Source organism: Pangasianodon hypophthalmus, chromosome 12 (assembly GCF_027358585.1).
Source record: "Pangasianodon hypophthalmus isolate fPanHyp1 chromosome 12, fPanHyp1.pri, whole genome shotgun sequence".
NCBI lineage: Eukaryota > Metazoa > Chordata > Actinopteri > Siluriformes > Pangasiidae > Pangasianodon > Pangasianodon hypophthalmus.
In genome coordinates, this window is record NC_069721.1 from 11,932,388 (window position 1) to 11,960,108 (window position 27,721).

The following is a 27,721-nucleotide window of genomic DNA, read 5'->3' on the forward strand; positions in this document are numbered from 1 at the left end:
TTGTCGATTCTAGCGACACCATTCTGGATGGCTCATGTTTTTAAATCTAGCAACTCCACTAGAAGGGTGTTTATATGTGTAGAGTGTATGTACTGGCATTGTTTGTAGTCAAACTGAGAGACCTCTGCTCCGTCTCTCATTGTCAGTGCCTGAGGAACTCCACTTTTTCAGCTGCAGCAATTTCCCATAAACTCACCCTCCACTGCACTTCTCTGAATTACTTTGCCCTTTTCTCACTTCCCTTCAGCCACTCGCTGTGTTTCTCTAAATTTGTCTTATTCTTTTAACAGTTCATTAAATATACTTTTATTCCTTTAGTGTTTAGTATAACCAACACAAACGCATATTGTGTACATCTACATGATTCTGTAGGTGGCTTATAGTGTATGTGCATGCTGTATACACATTATATATGAATAACATCTTTGCTCTCTGAATGGACATCTGGCAAGCTCTCTTTTGTTCCTAATGAGCAAACAATGTGTTAATTAGCTTGGCCTCCCCTTACCTTCAGCATGTTTGAGAATTCTGCATGGGTTCTGTAGAAGAGACTTCCCGACCCCAATCTGTCTCTGTCTATTAGCTCCTGTTCCTCTCTGCTTTGCCTGCTGCAGCTGCTGTGTGCTAGTGGACACATCAAATGTGTTGATTAATCAAGACTCCCTGAGGGTGAAGCCATGTTCTTCTTTTCTCAATGTTGGTTACACGTTAACGCGGCTCACCATAGGCCTGTGAGAACACAGCCTTAGATGGCACAGTCTTACATGGTGTGCCTATTAACATCCATAATGTTAATAATATTAATTTACATCAGTAAATATATTTAGGCTTCAGGTTAATGCTGTATAATGTATGTAGTCTGAATTGTAAAACCTGTAGGAATGAATTCTTATTCTTTACTGTAGCTTTGATTTCTGCAAGAGGATTTTGCCTGGGAAACTGAATAATTGAAGTTCATTCTATGAGAGAAATAATATGTAACCCGATCTACTGTTGTGGCAAATCGAGCTCGGTTATGATGGGGCTTTTGATGGATTCTCTTAATATTGAGGTGTGTGCTTAGCTTTATTCGTTCATAACCTTTTTCCTCAGCGTATTACCTCATCTATCCCTGAGTAACAACACTTGCCTGTAGGTAGGCAAACATGTAAAAGAACAATACTGGATGATTATAATGCTTTAATTAGTTATATTCTTTACTGTTATTAACCACATCTGGTATTTAATAATAATGTTGTCTTGTCAGCTAAGACATAATGACATGACCGGGCAAATATTCTTGGCAGAATAGTGTCATGTTACCTTTCAGCTTTCAGCATCAGCTGCATTCTTCAAAGGAACCCAAGACATTTGTGTTCTTTATGTTACATAACTGACTGCTTCTGTGAATGAACAGATGGTAAAAGCTAAAAAAAGGAAGAAGTTCTCAGTTATCAGAATGACATTTCTGGCAATTCAGTGTGTTTTTTACGTTTGTATTCCTCTGTAGATATTCTTAAAGGTATATATTTTTTCTGTTACATTAAGATTCTCTGAACTAGCATTATTTTTGGTGTGATTTAACATTAATTAACCTAGATTTCAGTCACAAGTACTGCATAGTATTTAGTAATATTAAACAAGTTCTCATTTAGATTTTCAGGAGAAAATCTCTACAAGTGTTGTGATTTGTAATAGAGTAACTCTCTCTTATTGCCACAAGACGATGATGTGATGCATGTGCAATGCTAAAACAGAGAAGCACGATGGAAAAAAGTCTACGTATTACAACTTCAGTGCCATCTAGTTTTACTGTAATTACATTCCATTGCAGTGTTTATATGTAACACTTCACCTGGCCTTTTAAAGACAAAGCAGCTAAGAAATAACACTGGAGAACACTGATCATTTCCAATTCTGGTGCCACATATTTTCAGTAGAACTACTTCACTGTAATAATCCTTTATTATAAAATCATAGTGTTAGCCTTCTGATAGTTCGTCAGCAGATCTGAAACCATGCATATGGAGACAGTGCCATAAAAAGGTGAAAAAAGGGTTCTTTCTATATATTTTTTATATGATCTATATTTGGTCAAAATGCTAAATTACAAATAAATGTCCAGTTTGAGTAGTGAAACTATATATAAAAAAGACATCTATAACATCTACAAAAGCAAAACCTATGATGGAAATTCATTTCTCTGTTGTTGTCTGTATCAGAACAGATGCTGGTGGTTGATTTAATGTGGTGAATAAACTCCTTGGACTATTACGGTCACTTAAATACAGACAAAACTGCTCCAACTCTTTTAGCTTTAAAGGGCTGAAATGATGTAGTGAAGCATGAACTCAATGCTAGTCTAATTTTGTGAAGACAGGTATAGTAGCAGCTTCATTTAGCTTTAGATTCTTTGAAGGAAGCACCAACATCAGTTTCATGCATTTTGAGATGGTATTAAGCCATAAAATATGTAGACAATGACAATTTATGTACAGGACAAAATAATTTATTAAGTATGCTAAATAGCAGAAGTATTTAGTCTTTTCCACCACAACGCCCACCATTTCCCAGTTTTTTTTTTTTTTCTTTTAAGAATTTGCTCATCTACCAATTAGATTCTGAAAACACTCTGCTTTTTGGGGATATTTTGTTCCAGCATACGACAAAATACAATGTTAAAATGCAGAACTCCTATGAAAATGCGTGAAGGCTGGCAGGTCTGATACAATCTATTAAATATTGATTTTTTTAATATATATATTTATACTTGCACTCCTCCCACCCAAATAAAAGTTGTCCAAGATTTTTTTTTTTTTTTAATCTAAATAGCTAACACTACAGTTATATCAGAAACAGGAATACATAGGTATACTAAACTGCACCAGTCAGCACTGTGTCAGTTCTACATTAAATATAGTTTTAACCAATTAAGGACTTTCTTACTGTTGTTCATTCCCTTCGTTATTCTCATCTCTTCTCTGAGACTGAGACATCGAGTTATAATTGAACCTTATTTTGTTATCTTTGCAATGCAGGTTTAATTCTTTTTTTCATGTTAGAATGAGCCCACAGGAATAAGTTTATATTGCAGCCAATAACATGTTTCAGAGAAAATTTAAAAGTAGCCATATGCTTTTGGAAATTAAAGTAAAAGTTCAGATTAACAGAAAGATTTATGCTCAAGTAGAGATATTCACAGAATGGTTATTGCTCTATGTACCTGGACACTATTACCTGTTTCTAGAGTAATAAAGTATTTCTCCATTGTTACAATCCTATTATACACCACTGGACAAATGTATGTCATGTGTGACTGGTAGTTCTTCTGTCTCAGTGATCACAAGTCTGCTCGCAGCAGTGAGACACACGTACCACTCTCCCGATGACAACGCAACATACTGAAGAATAAACGAGACAGTCCAGTGAGAAAACGAGTTTGTAATCTATGACAGTTTTAGTACATGTTTGATTCAGAGCAGTAGATTTTCTTCTGGAACAAGACAGAAATAAATCTTCTTGGATACTTCATGACTTGTGATTGATTGCTGTAGCTACAAGTGAACTGTTAGAGATATGTTTTGTAGTCTGTTATCTGATGGGTGTTCATGCAGACACTTATCTTTTCTGGAACATTTATTTCCACATAATATGACCAGTAAACTATTTTATTATTTTGTTGCTTGATTAACCCCCCAAGCTCCCAGCTTATTATTCAGTATTCCTTTTAAAGCACGTTGTTTTGTAAGTGCAGTGAAACTGATAGTACAGTATGCGATTATTAGTGAGGGATGAATATCTAGGTTAGGCTGATGAATCGTAGAGGTTTTTGCGGATGAAATTAGTATAACGCTTGTGTTGAATGGTGAAGAATGTCACTGCTCTGTGCAGATCATCACTTTCATTTTGCATCCCATCCTCCACTCCCTGTGTATGTTTCACCGTACATCCTTCATCTTAAACGGCCATCTCACTCAAGTCAGACTCAGAAAGAAAGTGTGGTTTGTCTACCATATCTACCAGCATGATGTTTATGTGTTTCTGTGTGTATTGTCTAGTTTCTCTGTGCGTATGTGTGTGTTTGATTCTGTCTTGATTCTATTATATTATGCTCTGTCATTACTGTCATTGACATATATGGCATATGATTTCTTTTTCTTTACTATTACTTTGTCTGGACTCCTTCATTTGCCGCACTATCCTCTCTTCTTTCTCTGATTTATCTGTATTAACAGGGCAGAATTTGGGACATCCAGCAGAAACATGTTTGATGATTAAGTTAATTTGCCTTGTTTTCAGTTGGCTTCTGACTCAGTGTGTGCTGGCGTGTAGTGTAATACAATATAGGGAATCATATATATGAAATCACACACTGGTATTTTAATACATCTCAGCAAGAATGCCTCTTATCACACTGAACCAGCGACCAACAGACAATGACTCATTCTGCGAACAAACTATTGATTACTTGTTTTAGTGTTGCAAAATCATCTCTAACAAATGAAACAAGCATGAAAGGTTCATCTGGATGTATCATTAAGTTATATGGCTGCACTCCACCCCACATATTTTTTTTTATCTTTCATAGACATCCAGGCTTATGTGTTTTTCTTGCCTCCATAGAGTTATTCAGTCTCCTCAATCATTTCACCTCATTTGAACTTTAAAGTGCACTCAGCACTCTCACTCTCCTGTTTTATCAGGACTAACTCCAACAAGCTGTGTTAGCCTGCCCATGAAAAATCTGCATCAGTTCACTTCCACGTACATCCCACATCACGCAGACTCACAAACAGTTAGGGGTTAGGGGTCTCTACCCACTATATTTAAATAATGAAGATACTAACTCTTAAACAAGAATGAGACTTAGAAAAAATAGATGATATGATGTAGCAAATATTACATTAAATTGGCAACTGTCATTCACACCAATAAAGTAAAGAAAGGCACTTTTTATTTTGTAGTGATTACATATTACATGTTACATAAGTTACATTTCATTTGGTGTTTCTATACAGGTACAGGTCTAAATCTTGGCACTTTCATAAAAACACACAAAGAAAAAAATACAATAAATTTGACTACACAGCTAAAAAAAACCCTCTAAATTCCAGTAATCATTTATGACCAATATATATATATATATATATATATATATATATATGCATCAAAGCTCCTCTCCACGGGCTTTATGGGTATTGCACCGAATTACTATAACCCTAACCCTAACCCTATATATATATATATATATATATATATAAGCTGGGCTGGCCAGTCAGATCTCACCCACAACACTCACTTCCGCTTCTCGTTTTAAACGAAGTGACCTCAGTGTGCTGTGTGATGAGCCTCCGCATGTCTTCTTTGCCACGGATGGCTTCTCAACAGCTTAGGCTCAGCTTCAAACCATGGTCTAACAATTATAAAAAATATTTCTATTCTAAACTCAACATCTGCATTAGAACATTATGAATCCATGTGCACTGCATATTAAGCAGGCTTTGGTAGACATAGTCATCACAATAATACACTTCTGCTTAGGGGAATAAAAATACACTGGTCTTTAATTTAGTTTATTTTAAATCTAATTCTACGTTGGACTATTTGTAACAACAATCATTCATGCAACCATTATAACCTGATGACTGTCTTTTTTTATTATTGTGTGGTGTTTAGTGTATGATATTCATAACAATACATCACACTGTGTCTGTATTTCCCAACTGTCCAAGCTCTTGAGGTAGAAGTTGATGTTCAACATCTCTGTGGACGCATTGCTTCTGTGTACAGTGGCCTGATTTTCATTTTGAAAAGAATGTTGGATATGTGCCTAGTTTTTCCCTCATAAACTAAATCAACATCAGTGTTAATTTTTTTTTCCACTGGAAGTACAATTTATTGGTCTGGCAACACAGTTTACTTTTTACACTGATCCAATAGAGGTCCAGAGCCCTGGGTTTAAATGGGGTCAATGTTCTCTAAATGCACTGAATACACCAGAGGCATCGAAATGCATCAAAGCTCCTCTCCACAGGCTTTATGGGTATTGCACCGAATTACTTAAAAGTTGACCGATGTCTTGTGACTCTTGAGTGTAAGACATTGTTGTTCAACATTCATTCATTTATTCATCTATTCAGAAAAAACCCTTTCATTGGTGTAAATTGAATAAAATTGCTATCTAAGCAAAAAAAATGCCTCATTAAGTCACAGTCATGGTATCATTAGACTGTGCCACAAAAATAGCGACGGAGATGGAGTGAACCGAGAGCTGTGGTCCATACCACTATTTCATTCTCTTGCATTGGTTAAAAATAGTTTCAGACAATTTCCCCTCTCTACTTTAAATCTCCTTAAAGCTGACTTGGCTGATACTTATATGGCCATTTGCTTTGAAGCATTTCAATAGGCTGACATCAGAGTGGCACCTCTGCCAAAAGAACCCAAATTTAATCCATTTTCCGTATGTGGCATGCCAAGCTTCTCACCCTCTCCGGGGAGTGGGAGTGAGAGGTTGGGGTTTCCGAGGCTAATTTGGCTCTTCGCACCTCTGTTTCCCTTCTTTAGTCCTTGTTTGCAGGCCACAAAATGGCCATGTAATACACAAACCAATACAGAAGAATCATATGTTCTTGGTGCAGTACTCATTAGCCGGAAGAAATTTGTTTGTGATGAAATCTCTCTCTCATCTACTTACTAGTGATCTCCCTATATAAGAGAGCATATGGAGGCAAATATGTAAGCATGTTTTGTCCGAATGAAATAAGAGAGGGAGAGCAGAGCAACAGTGAGGTCATATGGGAGCTGACCTCTTCAAAAGCAGCCAGGTGCACCTGTAAGCAGAAGACCATCCCCGCCCAGAGACGCCATGCCCTGCTTCTGAACTGTCTGAGTAATCGAGCACCCTAGAATTGGAGCAGTCTGCCCTGCTTTGCTTGTCCCCCTGGATTTTATAGTGCAGTGATCACAAAGGCATGCTATGTTGTGAGGTCTGTTCCATTCTATGAAAAAGAGGTAAAAGTTTTGCCCATGCTGGGCCATTTAGTTTGGAATTGTGAAATTCTTAAGTCAGCACATTTGAGAGCACAACAAACATGGCTCCAGTTAGGCAGTATATAAGCCAGAGCCCATATTGTGACCCTGTGTTAATTATGCACAGCACGGGTCTAGATGGTATCCTGTTTCAAGCCCTCATGCCACAGGGAATGTGCGATCTTCAAATTCATGCATAATGGCAGACAGTTAAAGCTCTTTAGTCAACACACAGAAAGCCATTAACACTTTTTTTAGTGACATGGAGGCTGATTCCTTTTGTCTGTACTCTGCTGCCAATAAGCTCTCATGCAGACTCTACAGAGGTGGCTCCAGTCCTGGGAACCACAGCAGGATGCATTGTCAGTCCCATAAATCCCCACGGGGCATTAATCCCCAGACATTGATATATGTGTATATTAAAAAAAAGTGTTTGTCTGTGCATGCATGTGTATGACTGTCCCAGCAAGGACCATTATCTTCTCAGACTAAATTTGCTCCAAATTACCCTCACTCAGAAAGCACTAAATCCAGCGGGGAGCAGCCATACAACTAAATGAATAGTGTTGATGTTGCACTATTTAAAAAAGCAGAGCCAGGCAGCACCTGTTCTTGCAATTGGGCACATGGTGCCAGGGCTTTAGGGACAGTCTGCGTAGTGGGCTGACAAGAGAATGGGGAGCACAGCTGCTGCCAGGAGCCCTGCCTGTGTGCTGGAGTAATAAGCCTCCTGACCCCTGCTGCTTTGCAAGCCCTCCATGCCCTTCCACCTCTCCCTTGTTTTGTCCTATGCCATCCTCACATTAAAGATCCAAAAAAAAAGTGGAGCCTGGTTCATGTGGAATAGTATAGGATTGTACTAAAAAGAAAAAGTCTTTGTTCTAAAACCACAGAATAGAAGCACCATTTAATGACTCCACATCCAAATCAGAATATGGTCACATTTGAAAACCTTTCAGACAAAAGAAGCACATGCATTTCAGGCAAGCCAATTAAAATAATTAAGATCTGAAAGGGTGTGTGTGTTCTTGAGATGGTGAGGCTATGAATGATCATGTTCACATGGACCGCTCTTCCATCCTGGACTCTGATCATGAGGATTGCAGAAGGACCTTTTCTTCTGTTTATTTCTTTAGTCTTTGAGCTTCTCTTTCTGGTCTTTTCCTCCTTTCTCCTTTCTCTCATGGGTATGTGTGTCTTCTTCACAAGTGCCTCTGTAAATAACCTAATCTCATGCTTGCCCCCCGGTCCTGATGGTTCCTCATGACAGAGGCTCAGTGTAAGCCTTACTACTCGGACTACTCTCCCACTCGTCGCCTCATCCACAAGATGTGCACTAGCCACTACCTGGATCTTTTCATCACCATCGTCATAGGCCTCAACGTCATCACTATGTCCATGGAGCACTACCAGCAGCCCAAGGTAGGCCCATTGGCGTCAAGATGATTTGAAAAAGTGCCATCTCATTTCCTAATTGGTAATGGCCAATTATGTATCAGAACAATATAATACTATTTTGTCCTTTTATAGCCATCATAGTAATGTACATACAGAATTACATCTTTTTCTTGCTGTTTTGTTGGAAGGCAAGTTACCTTTACATTTTACATTGTATCATTATGCTTAGGTGCTCTTTTATTGACCTCTAGGATGACATGTTACTCATGAAATTTATGAATATTCAGTTAGCCCTACACAGTAATATAACAGAACCGGTTGTGAATACAGAATAAGGATATAAAATCCAATGAGCTAGCAACCCTGAGAACCTTGAGAGTGATTTTACAAAAAATCTTACGTTTTGCAACATGTTCTTCAGATATATTTCACTGAAGGTCACTTTTTACATGATGGTTATAAATGATCCTAGTTTTACAAATCTTTCAAGGAATGAACAGTGATGCAAAGATGAAAAGTGTGAGAAAGGTGGGAAAGATAAAAATCAAGAGTTAATCAGCTTGTAATCAGACAGCAGCAAAGACAGTCCTCTGACATTCACAGGCTTATCATACATTCTCATCACAGATATTTATTGTCCTTTAGCAGAAACTGAATGCTAGCTTACTGGTTATCCAGATGACTGAGCCACTAATGCAGTGGCAAAGCTGTAGAGTCTGTCTGGGAGTTTTACCAAGCGAGCTGGTATTTACCTCCCCCGTTAGTGCTCATCACTGCCAGAGGGTTTCCCAGGCTTTAACCCTGTTGGTAATAGAGTTCATCCATGCTGACCTATGGGTATAAATAGATGGCTGTTTTTGTTAGCAGTGGGTAAGTGTGGGAAGGGGAAAGGAAGAGTTCATTTTTGTTTTGGGTATAATTAGTGTGTGGTAATCTGCTAGGGCTTGATATGGAACATTTCCTGCTTTCAGTGCCAGGCAGTATACATATATCTTGTCTCTGGCTGTAGTGTCAACTCCAGAACACTAGCACCCTTCATGAAAATGAACAAAAATGCATAAATAAATTATGCATATAAAATAAATTATGCATACAATAAGTGATATTTTAGGGACTCTGTATAATTTTATTTTAATATAATCTAAGTAATGGGGTGATCTAAGTAATTACTTTCAAATTTAACCTCAGTAGATGTTCTTCCTTCAGGACCACCCGCTCCATCCAAACATCTGTGCAAAATATTCTCTACAAGAAAGAGCCAGTGTGGGTGCAAAATTTTCCACATTTACATATTTGACAGAAAGCAACCTTGAGCAGAGCAGATGAAGGTTCTTATTCAAGGACCTTCAGCGGCAGCTTGCTAGTGCAGGGATTTGAACCTACAACCTTTTTGCTTAGTAGCCCAAAGTCTTAACCACTGTGCTGCCACTACAGGTAGTTATGCAGCTGATTCCAGACTGCATCTTGTAAAGTGTGTCCAACTGCTACGTTGAATCAAAATCCATGCAAGCAGATATCTGAGTATTATGTTTTATATAGATATGTCTTGTACAATATAATGTTACAGTAGAAGCAAAGCAAGCTCTCATTGAATGAAGCCTTTTCAATCTCCTAGGTCTCCTTATATTTTCTTAGGCAGTTTTGTAGTTTTGTATTGTATTGTGATTGATTAATGCAGCCGGGCTCGGTTGAAAATTTTTCTGTGCTGATAACAGAGCTCAGAACAGTGTTTTTTTCTGTATTTTTTTTCCTCTTACAGCATTTGTCTTAGTGATAGTTAGTGGGACATATTATAACGTGTTATTAAAAATAAATTATTTCAGCAGCTAAAAGAAAATCTTTCCACTTTTCAAATAAAAGAATATTGTCTCTTACCTTTCAACAAACAATCATAATCTCATACACATTTGAAATCTCAATGTTTTGCAGGTGCTTGATGAAGCACTGAAAATCTGCAACTATATTTTCACCATTATCTTTGTGCTGGAGTCTGTATTCAAACTTGTGGCGTTTGGATTCAGACGTTTCTTCAAAGACAGGTATGAGATACAGAGTGAGGTTTATGAATAAATCACAGAATGCACCACAATGTCTCAGAAAAAAAAGCTATATCCTAACAGTGAAATAATTAATATCTTACTGATGTTAATAGCCTCTTAGCTGTTTTAAAGTTATATCCTACTCCAGTGGTTCTCAAATTGGGGTCTTTTTATAATTATTGCATTTATTATTGAGGTTTTATACTCATTTGCCTGATTGACTTGTGCTTTTAATTAATTATGTTTAATACAACCTTGAAAAACATGTAGGCCTATAAATAAAGTCAACTTGGACCTAATGTGTTCTGTCAGTGGAAATAAGGAATAAAAGTAATTTAAAAAATAGTTCTACGGCTTCAATAAATAACCGAATATTACTGTACGCATTTGAATAATTAACCTAATATTCAAAAAGTTTATAACATGAATCTGTACTGAGGGGGTTCGTGGAATTTTCAATTGCTAAAAGATCCCTGACTGGAAATCCTGACACCATCATAATCACAGCCTTAACTAACTGGGGGCAACTAAGAAATATTTGTGGTTGTCATCCTTAATCAGTGTCCAATTACAGGTAAAAGACAAGTCATACTATTATGAAGCAAATTATTGGTAAGAGAAGCAATTTTCTGTTGTAATCCATCCACTTTACTTGAGCAGTCAAACAGAGGTCGGGTAAGCATGTGTGACACTCTAATTCAGTGAACATGGATAAGTGTAATGATTCACAGTAATTCTTAACTGCAATTTTAATGATTTAATTAGCTGAATATCTGCACATATTAGGCTCAGGGAGACATTACCCCAAAGCGTATGGTCTCTTTGCACTGTACCAACATCTCTAACAGCCATCACATTGCAGATACTTCCATGTGACCTGAAGTTTTAATAATTTAATTATTTTAACCAAATCAGCATTTCTCATGGCACATTCACAGATTGTATCATGCTACTATCAGCTGTATAACTGTATAATGACACTTCCACTGACTTAAAGACGTTCTGTATATAGCATTTCCTGGTTCAGTCCTTGGAGACCTACATACCACTTGATATTTTTCTCCATTTGAGCTACCAGGAATGTAGCAAGTAGTGACATTTCTAAATACTCAGTATTTACTTTATAATTAACCTCTACAATGCATTACATCTATATTTAACTACTGTAACACCTTCATTCGTTTCAGAGGTCCAGGCACCAGTAGACTCCATAAAATTGGCACAGGTGCAGAAAAAAAGTTGTTGAAGGAATATTGATGGAGCCAATTTTGACAAAATGATTAATTTGTCATACCTGATTTTCACCAACCTTGGCATATAGATCGAAGAAACATCCTAGATTTCATTTTTTTTTTTTTTACAACTAGGAGCACTGTAGCATTTAAACAACTGTTTCTCAGTAACCAATTGATTGGTTAAAAATTCTGCATGCTGCATCTGTGTACTAGTCTATAAGTGCAGTATTAAGGATGATAACTTTAAAAAAATATATGGGTGCGATTGGCCAAAGGTCATAATTTATTGGGAACTACTCTAGTCAGGTTATTCTTACAAAATGTTCTGTTTATGCACAAAGACTGTAACATCACTTTGATGAGAGCACTCCTGGTAATCAAGCCAGATATCAAGAGAGGATTTGTGTTATCAATTTTGCTCCAGTTATTTCTTATATCTGATAAGACCCCTTCGCATGGCTACAGGCCTCTGTGAATTGGCTTGTCTTAAAACAGACTCTAGGCAACACTTCACCTGTGAATGTGATGAAATTCATGACCTCAGAGGAAGTGATTTATACTTTGGCAAGTAGTTTTAAGTCTCACTGAGATACACCAAATACTTCCAAACTGCTGAAATATTAGGGTAAATTTGAGTTCAAATGAGAAGTTTGACATCATGCTGTGGTTGAATAATCTTGAATAATGCTTTATTAAATTATGAAAATTGGATTCTCGTCGTCTTTTTGAAATCCTCATTTGATGCACTGTGCTGAATAATATGTGCCTGTGTTCCGCAGGTGGAACCAGTTGGATCTAGCTATCGTGCTGCTGTCCATTATGGGGATAACTCTGGAGGAGATCGAGGTCAATGCCTCACTCCCCATCAACCCTACCATCATACGAATCATGAGGGTGCTACGCATTGCCCGTGGTGATTACTCTTCCCAGTCCTTTTGTCATCTCCACTTTGCTTTCAATCAACTCTACCACGCTGCTGTTTTTTTAATCTGCTGGGAAAGAGCTGAGTTCTTTTACTGCTACTCTGTTTTGAGTGTTTCAGCATCTGTATGGCTACTGTTTAGCAGTTGCACATTGTGTAGATCGAGAACAGATGGCTGAAATGAGATATTCAGTCCACATAGCCTGTCTGAATCTCTGACACACACACACATACGTACACACACACACACACACACACAAACAGTGAGAATCTGGGGCACTCATCTGTTTTGGCCAGTTGTTCTGCTCCTAATGAATGATGCACTTTGGGAGTTTTCATAGATTATACCATCAACACAGACAACCAAGCAAACATGCAAACTCTGTGTGTGTGTGTCTGTGTACACGTGCACTCTGCCTCTCTATTCAAATTCCTAGAGATGCTCTCTTAATTAAAGCACCAGCCGTCCTCAACGCATGAAGCAACAGGGGCATCTGGCCTTCTGCAACCCACTTACAAACTATCATTATCACAGCCCTAATATTAATACAAGCCTTCTACCTATTTACATACAATTTAAGTACCCCAAAATGACAGGGAAATTAAATTCCAAGTGCTGGCCTAAGGAAGCAATGTGTCTAGGGTGTCTTCTTTTTATAGCCCTCTAATCCATTCTTTCTCTTAATCAGCACATTAATATTCTCACCTCTCACCTCAGCATCACAGAGTAGCCCGTGAAGGAGCTATTAAAGCACAGACTTCTACTCTCGACACTACTCACTACCACTATTTTATAACTTCTTTTTACACACAGACACACATTTTATTTAAGATGTGATAAAGCCTGTCCTCATCAAACTGCTCTCTTTCTTTTTAGTGTTAAAGCTCTTGAAGATGGCTGTGGGAATGCGAGCTCTGCTGGACACAGTGATCCAGGCCCTGCCTCAGGTAATACAACCGCTCTGTTGTCTGTTCTTCATCCGAGCCCATGTTAGATCATTCATTTTCTCCAAGCCCAGCTTCTGCAGGCCCTGTTTTCTCCCCCCACTGGCCTCATTTCCATAGCCAGTGAAGTAGCGACACTACATATGGACCGATGGCAAGATAGCAAATACAGCAGGAGGCAAAAAAAAAACAAAAAAAACTCAGCACTCAGCATGCTCTCTCTAATGCTGTCGGGCTCTGTGGCTCCCCGACGAAGGCCTTTTGATTTGGGTACATGCTGCACCACAGGATGCTGTCATAATTTCAATAAATAATGTAGCAATTCTGAATGAGTAATGTGCATAAATAATTGCACGTACTCTATGTTCCTTTTTGGGTTACTTCATGTTGCAAAAATAGAACTTAACCTGGTAGAACTGAGCTTTGTCGATGATTTATCACTACCTTACATGCCATCTTTCTTAAGATCTGTCAGTCCCTCTCTGTGTGTCTGGAAGCCACTGGTTTAACATTCTCTCTGCCTAGATAGGGACATAAATACAAGTGTTCAGTGATCCATAACGATGTCATCCTCTGAAATGCACTGTACATGGGAATCATGTGCTTCATTAAAGTTGGAAAAAGCCCAGCCATAGACAATGAAAATATATCTTCTTTTTTATAACTCTTGGACTAGAATGAAGCATTTTCCAGTTTATTCACCCTGTTCATTTTCTTTAAAAGCCAACCTGATGTTGTCCATGTGGTTGTGCATGGATACTGCTTTGTATGTTTAGCCCAAGTAGCCCATTCAAAGAACCTTGTGGACTTTTGAACTTTCAGCTCTAATTACGGGGAATGGGTCTGGAGTTCTCTCACTTCATAGCTCTCTTGTTACTTGGCTCTCTGGAGGTGGTATTTCTGGATCTGTTCTTTCTGTCCTTTTATGCTTCAGAAACACTGATCTGGCTCTCTGTCTCAGTCTGCTTTTGCTTTCCTCTCTCTCTCTCTCTACAGGTGGGGAATCTGGGTCTTCTCTTCATGCTTCTCTTCTTTATCTTCGCAGCACTGGGAGTAGAGCTGTTCGGTGATCTGAGTAAGCACAAAACATCAGTAGACATTAATAGAGTCTAGCACTTATGATAGAGACCTTATGATGCATCATCTGCGTTTTTATTCCTTCAAAGATCTAAATGGATTGCTTGAATCATTTAATTGAATTCATTTAATTTGTCAGTGGTAACGATTAGTTAGATAGATGGTTTTCTCACAACTCACTTAAGTAGATTATGTTGGAATGTGTACAGGCCTGTTTTCAAAAGCTTTTACAAATTGTGTGTACATACTGTATAAATGAGAAATGTCCCATTCAGATTTAGTCAATATAAAGTGTATAGTCTTAAAGAAAAAATAATCCTTAAGAGTTCTCATATTCCTAAAGACATTCTACTTTGAACTGTCTCTGATAGGAAAATCCTTAGTTTTAGTTCTACATATGTAAAACCTATAAGACACTCCAAAGAACCATTTAGGGTACTAGATTAAATTTTTTGAAGATGGTGTGCACTTATTCATGGAACTGAATGTAAATATATTTGTGATCCATGCTCTTTGAATTGTAGTATGTGATGATTTGCACCCCTGTGAGGGCCTTGGACGCTACGCCACATTCAAGAACTTTGGCATGGCCTTTCTCCTGCTGTTCCGTGTGTCCACTGGGGACAACTGGAACGGCATTATGAAGGTACATTTATTATATCTGTTTCACCATTTGTACATAATCTGAACTTTAGTTGAGGTTCACAGTCATTTTCACATGCTCTTTATGTGTCTCATTGGGGAGCCATAAAAGTCACTGTTGTCTTCACTGAGGCCCTGATTTACTAAGATCCCCTGTAAAGAAGGTTTATCCCACTGGAGTGTTCTGATAAATTGCACATAGAGTCAGTGGGTGATTTAAGAAAATAATGACTATGTAAATGATGTCACATTCAGTTGAAGATTGTTGAAGAAAACAATATTTAAATATGTTTTTTGTGTGTGACGATTCTTCTTGATGGCCAAGAGCGATTTCCCAGAAGAGTAAATCTTGACACATAAATGCAAAATTACACATCAAGTATAATAGTGAATTAGAGATGGTGAAACATCAAAAAGTGTTCAAAATACAATGAGTGCAATATAAAAACTTACAGACATTCTGCATGTCTGCAATGTTGAATGCAATTGAATAAGTGTGTATTCTCTTATATAATGTATAACATATATGTAAATTAAAAATTTTCAGGTTTTTTTTGAATGCCGTTGTCATCAGAGTTGTGACTGTGTAGAGAATATTAAATGTAAAACCAACTTTATGCCAGAAGTGCTAGTCCTACTTTTGGGGAGCTTTCCCATTATTTTGAAATACTGAGTCATAACTTCGAGACCCTTTCTCATTATTGAGACTTAAATGGTTTTAAATTTCCTTGAAATGGGCTTGCACAAATTTACCTGCCCTTATGTTAATTTGCACATGCAATCACTGTACTCTGCATCTCTTTCAGGCTGATAAATCACACTTCATGTATGAAATTAATCTATTTGCAGAGACAGCGCTTTTTGAATTTTTAGGTTCAATCTCATGTTTATTAAGGCAAATTGGCAAAAGGAAGAAGATGTGCTATTGTACACATTTAAAAGACAGAAGCCTCTTAGTAAATGAGCTTGGATTTAATTATACTGGTGTAGCCAAGTTTGCATGCAAACCTATGTATCTATGTGTACATTCTAGGACACACTGAGAGACTGCGCTCATGACAATGGAACATGCTACAACACAGTGGTGTCTCCCATCTACTTTGTGTCCTTTGTGCTGACGGCTCAGTTTGTGTTGGTCAACGTTGTAATCGCCGTCCTCATGAAGCACCTGGAAGAGAGCAACAAAGAGGCTAAGGAGGAGGCGGAGCTAGAGGCGGAAATGGAGCTGGAGGCAGTAGGGGGAGATGGGGGGATGACTGGGGGACACATTTCCCCTCTGGCCCTGCGAGACATAGGTGGGCCTGCAGGGTCTCGCTGGATCTCCAGAGACTCACAGGACAGAGGTTATCCCCCAGATAGCCCATCAGCTGCCATACGCAGAGACTCAACAGCACACAACACAGACCAACCTCAAGGTCTGGAGCCTCCGTTACAGGTGAGTGAAACTAGTACTATATTATGTGTTGGTGGATTTGTATCACTCTGTAGGCAGCACACTGATATTAATGTGATTTGGCAGATACTAAGGGAGCTTTGCTTGCTCAGTATGGGCTAGCAGCTGTGCATGTTTGCACAGGGCCATTACCCAGTCAGACCCAACCTGTGAATCACATGGCACATAGAGCAGAGTCCAGTATGCTGAAAAACCTTGGCCAGGTTTTGAATACTGAGCTGAGCATCAAGCAGGGCACCATGTGAGATGTGACAGCTATAGAGAATGAGCAAGCTGACCATTGACTCTCATCATCTGTCTGGTGTACACCACATTGCCAGCTGAAGAGAGGGAGACAGCAGCTCTCTCCCCATGTGCTAAGTCCTGCTTAAGAGGCATAAACTCATTGTCCTTTATTAGTAGCGTTAATGACAGTGTATATGAGATTGTATGCCAGTGTGTAATCAGATTGGTTGAAATTACAGAAACCATTTAAAAGCACATAACAGGATGTTGGAGCTACCTTAGCTCATTCATTTTTATGCATGGACATGAGTAAATGTTACTATGAATGAACTCGTCTTTGAAACAAACTTTTCAGTAGGATTTGTGCCACTGTTTAAAAATAAAAGGATTATAGAGTATGGAATGGTATAAGCCAAATGAATAAGCCATAAAATTTGTTTAGGAAGACATTTAACCAAGTTTGAGTTAGATAATTTATTGGAAAATGTCAGCATTGTGATGTAGTACTTCTTTTATCATTTCATAACTGCAAAATCATTAATTGCTCCTAATACAGCATTTCACACTTAATTTTTATGTTGCATGATATCCTGCCTCTCTTTTGTTCTTTTTGAATTCGCCGCTCAGTTGCAGTTCTTGGTTTCTTGCTGTCATTTAGAGATGGCCGTGCTGTTTCCCTTTTTAAATGCAAAGCAGCCAGAGGTCATTCTGGTGCCATGGGAAAGCACTGATACATCAGCTTGTTTTTGTTGTGCCTGGCTATTTCTAGAATGCCATTTTTTTTAGTAAATGATGACCTTCATATCATCATTTTTCTATCCTTCATCTCATGTTAAGTTAAATCAGTGTAGCAGTCTACTGCTGAGGTCTGTCTGGTTTGCATGCTGCCGTGGACAGTCTCAGTAGAGTTATTGTGCTCCCCAGTGGAGATCTTTGGTAGTACAGAATAAATGGAAATATCTAGGCTCAGGTATGTTGAACACAAGAAACAATCTGTCTTTATTGCTCGAATTAATTAATACACGTGAGGTAAGGGCCCACTTTATATAAAGTGTTTTCAAGTACTATGTGCGTTTTAATTAAGGGTTTATGTACAGTGTGATTTGTATGTATGTGCAAATTATTACACATTAAATTTCAGCATTAGATTTATGTAGTTATCAAGAAACAGTAGGTTGGTGATTACATGTGTAATTACACATGCTCATATTCACTAAAATATCACTCAAAATCACATAAAATATTTAATGTAATTTTTATATCATCAGTTTCAAGTATTCATAAAAACTTTATTACAGCGTTAATATGGATCTTTAGGGCATGTTCTAAGTCTTTATAATATATTCTCTAGGCCTTGATATTATTAAATTACCTATAAATATTAGTGTGGTGGATTTTTTCACCTTGTTGAAAAAAAATCATAATTTCATAATTCATAATTTCATAAACTGTCCAGTTCTTACTGGACACTACACTTAGAGTTTATCTATAAAATTAATGAGTTATTTAATAATATGAATTAGGCATCATTAGTGGTTGCCTACATAGTCAAGAATGATCCTAATACAGTAAAAGTTTTACCTAATATATACCAATAGTGCACAATAGGCCTCATTTATCAGTCTTGTAACAAAGTTGTAAATGTTTTGTATGCAAAACCAAACTGAAAATTCCATCCAGATCCCCAAAAAAAGTTTCTGTAACATGCATTTTCTTCATACTCACACGTGTGTTGAAAAATGCCAATCAACCGTAATTATCAAATGTGTTCACAGCACAGGGGATTTGTGTATAGTGACACTTATTGAGAAACTCAGAATCTCCTGTTTTGTTTCATTCATCTTTTACAAATTTATAGAAATATCAAAGATGGATTTTGTGGGCTAATATTTGAAATGTCACTGGGAGTCACATTCAGATAAACCATGTTTAAATTAATATGTGCTATTTTAGTCTTCTTCGTTATCCTAACATGCTACCAGAGTAGTCTATCCAGCAAAAAATGGACAAATCCCCATCCACCTACCTCTGCTAAACAAACTTGCATTGTGTCTCAGATCACATACTTATGTACTATTCTAGTCCGTTACTAAGTATTAACACTAATCGGTTTTTCTCTTACAGATAGCTTTTGAATTTTAAAAACCTATCATGTTACCTACAAAGAAAGTAAAGTACTTAGTACTTTTGAATGTAAGGTCAGAATTATTTATTTATTTATTTTTTTGAGACGCAGCCCAGCAACAATCAAGGTGACAGCAGAAAACTTTTAAGAGAGATAGAGCTAGATAGATAGAGTCAGTCCGTTTAATATCGCTGTGCGTAAAATCATTTAAAAAAAAAAAATTTTAAGTTCAACTTGGAAACCAGACAGACTGGGATGTTTTGGCTTTGACGTGCCATCTTGTGGATGTTGCTTTTAATCTTTAATGTACATAAGATACACAGTGAGTGTGTGAGTAATGCCACTCAGGTTGCCGCTGCTTCTGCACGCCCATGCAAAATCATAGTGTCAGGCCGAATCACACATACCCCGGCAATGTATATTAATGGCATAATAAAATGTTCAAATGTTACAGTAGTCATACATTATAAATCTGGAATAAAAAAAAATGGAGGGTGGTCAAGGCTTGGGGTACAGTGAAGTATAGATGGAGTATGGTTTGTAACACCAGTGAACTGAATACTCTGTTTGCTATACTGTAAATGTTTATGGGAAGTTTTGCACATTATCAGTGTATACTTTACCATAGTACTATATTATGCATAATTTGCTTTGTTAGTGTGAATGTGAGACTTTAAGCAAAGGACTTATAAATGGATGCAGGTCTTACAATTAACAATTTGTGTGTAAATAATAATTACACTGTACTGAAACCTATAGATATTAAGTATCTAAACACACAAAATAAGGTAAGTAGATGGTCTTTGCTCATCATTATAGTATATTGAAGGTCTTAATTACTGTATTCTGCTTTCTTGGTTCTCTTTACATATATGTCTAACCTCCATGTGGCCTCTTGACCTGTTGTCTATGAACTTCTCTCCTTCCTTGCTTCTACTGTCTGTGCACTGTTGCTTTCACACTACTGTACCTCTCCTCTCCTCTCCTCTGCCTGTGTCTGTGTCTCTGTCTGCTCTTTCTTTCTCTTTCTCTGCTTTTTTCTGTCTGCAAATGGCTGGGTCTGTAGCGGAGGCCCATGTTTGACTCGGTATCCCTAGTGATCCAGGGCTCACTGGAAGGAGAGCTCAGCCTAATGGACAACCTTTCTGGCTCCATCTGCCACTACTACGCTCTGCCCCCTCTCCCCAGCAAGCACTGCAATGAGAAACAGGTCAATGGCTCCCCTGTGCACCCTGCTGCCTAACACCATGCTTTCTCTCTCTGTCTTTGCTCTTTCTGTCCTTCTCTGTGAAACACTTGGGTTTGTGCTCACTAAGTAATTAAAATAATCTGCTCTAAGATAACCCAGTTTCTTGCCCACGAATACAATGAATACAATATCAAAATACTGACTTTGAGAATTTTAGTTTAGTTTAAGTTTGTTTAGCTAAAACTTTACTGCCTGGGCTTGAATGTCATAAAATGAGGTTCAACTGGATTGCTGTAGAAAATGCACTTTTTTGCAGAACGCTCTGTTAGCTTTGCAGAAAATTTTGTTAAGTTTGCAAAATGTGTGATCTTAAAAGCTTTTTGATGTAATTGCAGATTATTTAATGTCTTTAGATTGCATCTTCTGCAATTTGTTTCAGTAACTCAGCTAAAACTATCTGTGCCAGTCAAGCACTGAATCTGCCTGACACAGCATTTCAGCATTCTGGAAACCTGAGATGGGTGAAAATGCCAATAACAGAAATCCTGCTTCACATATATAGACATGTGAAGTATTGCCTTTTATTATATTATAATTATTTTTTGTTGTATTTAATTATAATACTTTGAAATTGTATTAATTGTTCAACTTCTGTGAGTGCAATCAGAGCTCTGCCAGCGTCTGCACACGTGCTCTATACTGCATGTGCATAAATAGCAAATGTTGAACAACTGAAAATGGATCATTAGAAAAGGATTCTTTATTCTGGCACAAGACATTCCTGTGTGAGTTTGTGACGATGTGTATCTCTAATTGCATGTGGCCAGATGGGCTCTGTTCTCACCCTGGCCTCATCTCTTCCTCTTTAGATCCCCCTAGCTGAGATGGAAGCTCTGTCTCTGGCATCGGAGAAATCCTGGTCCTTAGCTCTGACGGATGACTCTGTCCCTGATGATTTTAATCCCCTCTTACTAACCAGTCTGGAGTGCAATGTACTTATCAGTAGAGCAATGTTCATTCATCTTTGTGGGTTCTAGGCCTTTCCTTATAGAGCTTCCAGTAATTTGGCTCCTCTATCATAAATGTTTTGTGCTTATGCTCCTGTAGCATTATACAGTGAGGGGAAATAAGTATTCGGACACTATTGTTTTTGTTATTAAATATACTTCCAGTGCATATATTCCTTTCCTATATTTTCACACACAATGTCTTGTGAATTTGTATTTATAAATATGAACAAAAAAGTATGTATTCATAATCATAAAAAAGATATGTTTAAAAACGTAACTGATGGGGGAATAGGCTTTCAGACAGCACAAATTAACAACATTACTACTTTGCTGCAAAGCTGTTGTTGGTAATTACAGCTTCGAGACATCTGCGGTAAGAAGTAATTCGCTTTTTATTGTGCATGGTGGTTCAATTTAACCCATTCCTCCTGGGTTTTGGCTGTATGTTTGGGGTTGTTGTCTTGTTGAAAAACCCATCTTCTCCCCAGATTCAGTTTCTTAGCTGAAAAAATTAAATTCTCTGCTAATGTGCCCCAGTACGTCGCTCCATTCACGTTCCGTTCAATGCTGCAGTATTGTTCGCAGAGAAGCAGCCCTATATCATAATGCTCCCACCTCTGTACTTCACTGTGGTTATGGTGTTCTTGGGAACATATGTGCAACCCTTCTTTCTCCAAACATGATGAGCTAAATGCTAAATGCAACTGAAAAATGTGCAATTCTGTGCTTTTTTTTTTTTTTTTTTTAGCAGAGATTTGTGTGGGGTATAGGAAGGAGATAATTCATTGTTTGTTAATCTCAATGTAACTGTTGTTCCTGCTGATTTCAGGTCATCCTGCAACTCTTTCCAAGCAACTGCTGGCTTCTCTCTTCCTTTCCTTGTCATTGATCTGAGAATGGGTTGTAAAATCTTGCATGGCGCACCTGTCCAGGGATGATTCATTGCAGTTCCATGAACTTTCCACCTGCATACTGTATTATCAAACCAATTATATGACAGGGATGTTTAAGGTGCATGCTATGGTTCTAAAGCTTTCCCCATTTGAGTGTTGTTTAATAATGTTGTCTCTGAAAACTTCTTTCACCTTCACTGTGATTGCTACATGTGTGAAATCTTCCCAACCAATTGCTGCGTCATTTATACTGTATATGTAGTACCCGAATACTTTTTCCTAATCAGTTTTTTAAATGTATCATTGTTTATGCATATGAATACATACCTTTTTGTTCATATATATAAGTACAAACTCAAAAAAACATTATGGGTGTGTATTTGAAGTGGATATATGCACTGGAAATATATTAAATAACAAAAACAGTGTTAGTGTTTGAATACTTATTTCCTCCTCACTGTATATACTTTCCATGGAACATATTGAGATTTGGTGAGCTCAGTCAGGAAAATTAATTTCAAAAGATATGCCAGTATATACATGGTGACAGGGACAGTTTCCACATTCAGACTTCTTTATGCAGGTGTTTAATTTCTACTCAGATCATTAAAATTCCACATGTGTAGATGGCTCGAAAGGGGAGGTTTTCAGTTGTGTCTAGACCACTGCTGTTAAAGACAAGCTTAATCCTGGAAATAACTGGAGACAGAAAAAAAAAGTTAAAAAAAAAACAGTTTAGACTAATAGGATAATAAATAAATGAAAACAAGGCAAAGATTCAAATAACAATCTAATAAATATCTAATAATAGTCTGAAAGTGGTTCTCAGAGTGGGGTCTGGGGATGCCTAGGGTTCTGTGAAACAGGTGGTGCTCTGTGATGTTTAGATTTTGTTACAGTGATGTAAATCACAACCCATTATTATTATATTTATAATATTGTACAAATCAATGTACCAAATAAAATTAGGTTGTTTAGATAAGTAATCATCTCTGATTAAGAGTCATTCTGACCTCCCACACCCACTAAATAATAACAAATACAAAACAAAACAAAAAAATATGGAGGAATTAAATTAAGAATAATTAAATTAAGAATTAGTTCATATCTACTATTTTTAATATCACCCTTGAATGATATTTCATAACTTTATGAGCATATTTATTTCAGGGTGAAACACTGTAGTAACACAATAGGACGTTAGTAGTCATTGCCAATGAATTAGTCTTGAATATAAGTGATAAATTTTGCCATGGATTGGTTTAGAGGACAAGTTTGACTGGAAGCTCTCAGGGTTCCTAAGCACCCACTCAGCTCTCTCTCTTTTTTATTTCATGTCCCACCAGCCCGGTCTGTGTCCAATCCAGTAGAGTAGTCCTGCTCCCTGCTACTTTCCTGTCTGGGTTTTTCACCCACCTCTGTCCCCGTCTTTTCCCACATGTGGACATTTCTACCCTGTCTTACTCTGGGTGGTTCCGTCCTCATCATTTTTATGTGTCAGTATATGTGTATGGTTATGTTCAAGCTTCATGATTTTATCAGCTTTGTCTCTGTCTTGACTTTGTAATCATGTTTCCCCACAACACCATGTCCCCAATGTCTTTTTAAAAGCATACGGGTTGGCTTCTTGTGTCTGTTAGCTACAGTAGTAAAGGCTGTAGATGTGGCTTTGGAAGGGAGGAGCCTGGTGGGAGTTATTACAAAATAATGAATTTCAGATTTTTTTGTGGAAAAAACAAAACAAAACAAAACTACACATTGCCATCCACAGAGACGACAATCACTCAATATTAAACAGCATAACGCTAATGTTGACCACAACAGCTCATTAAGCTCAGTCTCCTCCCTATAGCCAGTGTGCCTTTCATTTCAGTGTGCTAACCTGTCCTGTAGGTACTGTGTATATGTTTGTAAGGGAGGTGCACCGGTTCTCATATCCCTGGCTCGAGCTCACCTTACAGCTCTGCTTACGATGCTTTTCTCTGTCCCTCAGAATGCAGATCCTCCTGAACCCTCAGCAGAGTCCGTGCGGCCACATGAACGTCTGGAAGAGCACCTACTATGTGTGAAGAAGACTTCAGTGGGGCGTGCACACTCCTTACCCAATGACAGCTACATGTTCCTACCCCACCAGCCCATCCCATCCTCAACAACCCTCATGACCTCAGCTCAGCAGACTCAGTCAGGTGCAGCACAAACACAGCTAACCCAGCAACTACTCAGCATAGAACACTACCACATTCAATTCAATTCAGTTTTATTTGTATAGCGCTTTCAACAATGGACATTCACAAAGCAGCTTTACACAAATATATAAATTCAGGATATAAATTCATCCCTAATGAGCAAGCCAGAGGCGACGATATGAGGAAGAAACCTTCGAAAGGGAATCCATCCTCATCTGGGTGACAACAGATAGTGCAACTATAAATACTTCCCTTCTATAACTGTATAGTATATAATCAAAAAGTGCAATTGTGTAACCAGGAAATTCATTATAGTTTTCACATGAAGTCTCTTATGTTGATGTAATCAGCTTCTAACTGACGGAGACTTGAGCGCAAAACTGTTTGTGGCAAATTGCAGTCCTAAAGCTATCATGAGGGCCTTTCCCACCGCGGGAACCTTTTCATAGTACCTGAACTAATTGTGGAACTACCCACTTTTTGGCGTTTTCGCACCTCCGGAACTGGGTGCGATTTTAGTAGCTTACTGCCTTTTTCGAGAACCAAATTAGCTCCTACTCCGGAGCAGGGTCTAACCAGCACAACTGGTACTATCCGAGACGTAAGTAGACGCTGATTGGCCAAACGTGTACGAAAACGCCCTCACCTGCCATGATTTAAAACGCCGTGTAAACATACTGTAGTGTCAACTTGTTTCGCTTTACGTATACGTCGACATTCCATGTCTATTATTGTGAAACCCGCGAAACACGACAAAAACACAGCTCCGATCACAGCTTCTTCCATCCTCCAGTTGTTTACGTTGTTGTTCTTCTGTTGTTGAACGCCGCGCACTAATGGCGTCGCTGTCGACCGGGTTACGTCACTTCCTAGTGCCCACTGCGAATGCAACCCTTTAAACGGTACTGGGAAATAGTTCGCGCAAAATCGCCCAGTACTTTAGTACTGTAAATTTAGTTCTGGAACTAAAGCGGTGCGAAAGGCCCTATAGTGTAACCCCTTTTTGGCCCCTCCCGGAAACCTCTGGTACAGTACCAATGGGTGAAGTCTAACAAAGTGTTACATTTACATATATAGCTTCCTACAAGGAAATCTCTGGGTCCCCAGCTTGTGAGGGTGAAATGTGCTGGATGTTAAAGAATAAGTTTAAAGTTTAAGCCTATATAGGGCTAAAATGACACTACCCATAGAAAAGTAATAAGATACCCAATTTATTTAAATCTAGGCAAACGTCCAAATAAACAATCAATCAGTAGCTAAACAATGAAAAGGAAAGAAATAAATAAAATAAAGGAATCAGTTAACTTAACATAATCCTCCTACTTTATTAATACAGCACAAATAAACTATAAATTCCCCCCTTCAGTTATGTTTATTCTTCTATTCCCAATTATGCTGCATACTTTACCCACTATAAAAATACTCCTAAAAAATAAATACACAACCACTTATTTTTAACACCAAAACAACCTTCAAGTTTCAGTAGTAATTCTCAACCCCTGTGGACAATGCAGGAATGGAGAGGAAAAGTTCAAACCCCAGTCAGGTATGAGTATGTCTGGAAATGTTCACAGTTTAACCTCAGTGGTTAAGTTGGAAATATTGAGAAGACAAATTCAACCAAACTCTAATGTAAAATAGTTCTTAACCTGTACCAGCGCTGGTAACCTCGTTGGGGCACATATGACAGGTAAATCCTTGGAAATACGGCAATAAAAATATAACCAAGTACTCACTCGGCCCCGTACTCCAATATGTAGTCACTGTTGGAACTTTGAGAAGAAACCTGCTTTGGCTCTTCTCTTCCCCCGCGCCGTTCAGTTGTCCACTCAGCATCCATCCGGTGGTGAATCAACAGGTGTCCGTAGACCTAACAGCCGACGAGCATGAAAATGGCGTCTGGAGCGGCAATTGTCCACAGCTCTGCTCTTTACTCGGTGTTCGCCTCTTTTTTCCTTCACATTACTCTGCTGTTTTTTTTTGTTGTTGTTGTTGTTGTTGTTTTAGAATACCGTACACACACTCCTGCTGGGTTAACGGCTCTAAACTTTGTGGGCCAGTACTTACGTAGTTAGTCTCCACCAAAGTTTATCAAAGCGCGCTAAACTGGGTCCAACATGGCGCTTGCTCACCGTCTTCTCTCTTTTTTTCCCGTATTCCCGCGCTCTCCTTGCTCTTCCTTCCAAAATTTCGATTTGTCATAAGACCTGTCAATCAGTTCCTTATTGAATACTCCCCCATGGGAAAACCCAATCAGTTCCCATAATCTCTCCTTTTTTTGTCCAATAGCGTAGCAAAACAAAATAAAGCCATTAATTATTAATTACAATATTTTAAACAATAACCATTTTACAAAAAGAACACAATAATATTAATTCTCATTTATATAAAACTATAAAAACACAATTATTAGAAAAAACACTGAAAATAGCAAATTTGCTATATTCACTTTCAGCAGTACCCTACAATAGCAAAACTGTTTGTATCAATTGCAGTCCAAAGCCATCTTCATGGTTTCTAAGTGGTACCATCCACAGTAATCTCATGTATCTTTAGGCTGTCTATATGGGGTTATCCTCAGCAGCAGCGAGTGGTTTCCAAGTGATGAGAACTCCAACCAGAAGTAGGGCATCAGGATGGATCAGGCAGGGGGCAGGATCACTGGTATCTCAGGGGTAGCATGTGTAGCTTGAGAGAGAGAGAGAGAGAGAGAGAAGGGAGAGAGAGAAACACAGATTATTAGGTATGCTTATTGTCATGTAATGATTAAGGACATTGTACATTGCGTGCAGAGTGCAAGCAGGATCTCCAGCAAAACTAGCTATGACAGCATAACTAAAAGGGGGGCCGACAGCATCGAAACGTCCCAGTTCACCACAACACTCTATGCCCGTGAACCCTCTAGATCTAGGAAAAACTAAGCAAAAAATACTCACAAAAGGCTTGACTAAACAAACATGTTTTCAGCCTAGACTTAAACACTGAGACTGTGAGTCCCGAACACTAATTGGAAGGCTGTTCCATAACTGTGGGGCTTTATAAGAGAAAGCTCTGCCCCCTGCTGTAGCCATCACTATTCAAGGTATTTAAGCACAAACTGGAACATCCAGACAAGGAGGCATAACAATAATCCAACCTAGAGGTAACAAAAGCATGAACTAGAGTTTCTGCATCGTGTAGTGACATTATATTTCTTATCTTAGCAATATATATGAGATGAAAGAAGGCTATCCTAGTAATATTATCTGCATGAGCTTTAAATGAAAGACTGGAGTCAAGAATCACACCAAGGTCCTTTACTGCTGCATATGATGCGATAGAAAAGTCATCCAGAGATACTATATAATCAGAAATCTTACTTCTAGCTGCCT

General features: G+C 38.2%; 1 protein-coding gene and 1 long non-coding RNA gene across 14 annotated transcripts in view; one reads left to right on the forward strand and one right to left on the reverse strand.

Moving 5' to 3' along the window:
* Positions 1 to 27,721, forward strand: part of cacna1g (calcium channel, voltage-dependent, T type, alpha 1G subunit) — a 177,541-nt gene that overhangs the window by 145,580 nt on the left and 4,240 nt on the right. For 9 of the 13 annotated variants that reach the window (XM_053238660.1, XM_053238658.1, XM_053238661.1 and 6 more), the window contains 10 exons: positions 8,282 to 8,433; positions 10,339 to 10,448; positions 12,463 to 12,596; positions 13,483 to 13,553; positions 14,547 to 14,625; positions 15,152 to 15,273; positions 16,303 to 16,704; positions 20,139 to 20,282; positions 21,131 to 21,253; positions 24,158 to 24,350. In XM_053238660.1, the coding sequence (XP_053094635.1) occupies positions 8,282 to 8,433; positions 10,339 to 10,448; positions 12,463 to 12,596; positions 13,483 to 13,553; positions 14,547 to 14,625; positions 15,152 to 15,273; positions 16,303 to 16,704; positions 20,139 to 20,282; positions 21,131 to 21,253; positions 24,158 to 24,350 (1,530 nt within the window). The remainder of the gene's footprint in view (positions 1 to 8,281; positions 8,434 to 10,338; positions 10,449 to 12,462; positions 12,597 to 13,482; positions 13,554 to 14,546; positions 14,626 to 15,151; positions 15,274 to 16,302; positions 16,705 to 20,138; positions 20,283 to 21,130; positions 21,254 to 24,157; positions 24,351 to 27,721) is intronic. The other 4 variants (XM_053238668.1, XM_053238669.1, XM_053238666.1 and 1 more) reach the window with 3 other exon arrangements.
* On the reverse strand, positions 441 to 27,040 carry LOC128319502 (uncharacterized). Its single transcript, XR_008302958.1, has 3 exons — positions 26,087 to 27,040; positions 1,303 to 1,382; positions 441 to 624 (listed from the first exon to the last, which is right to left on the reverse strand). It is a non-coding gene; the product is annotated as an uncharacterized LOC128319502 (long non-coding RNA).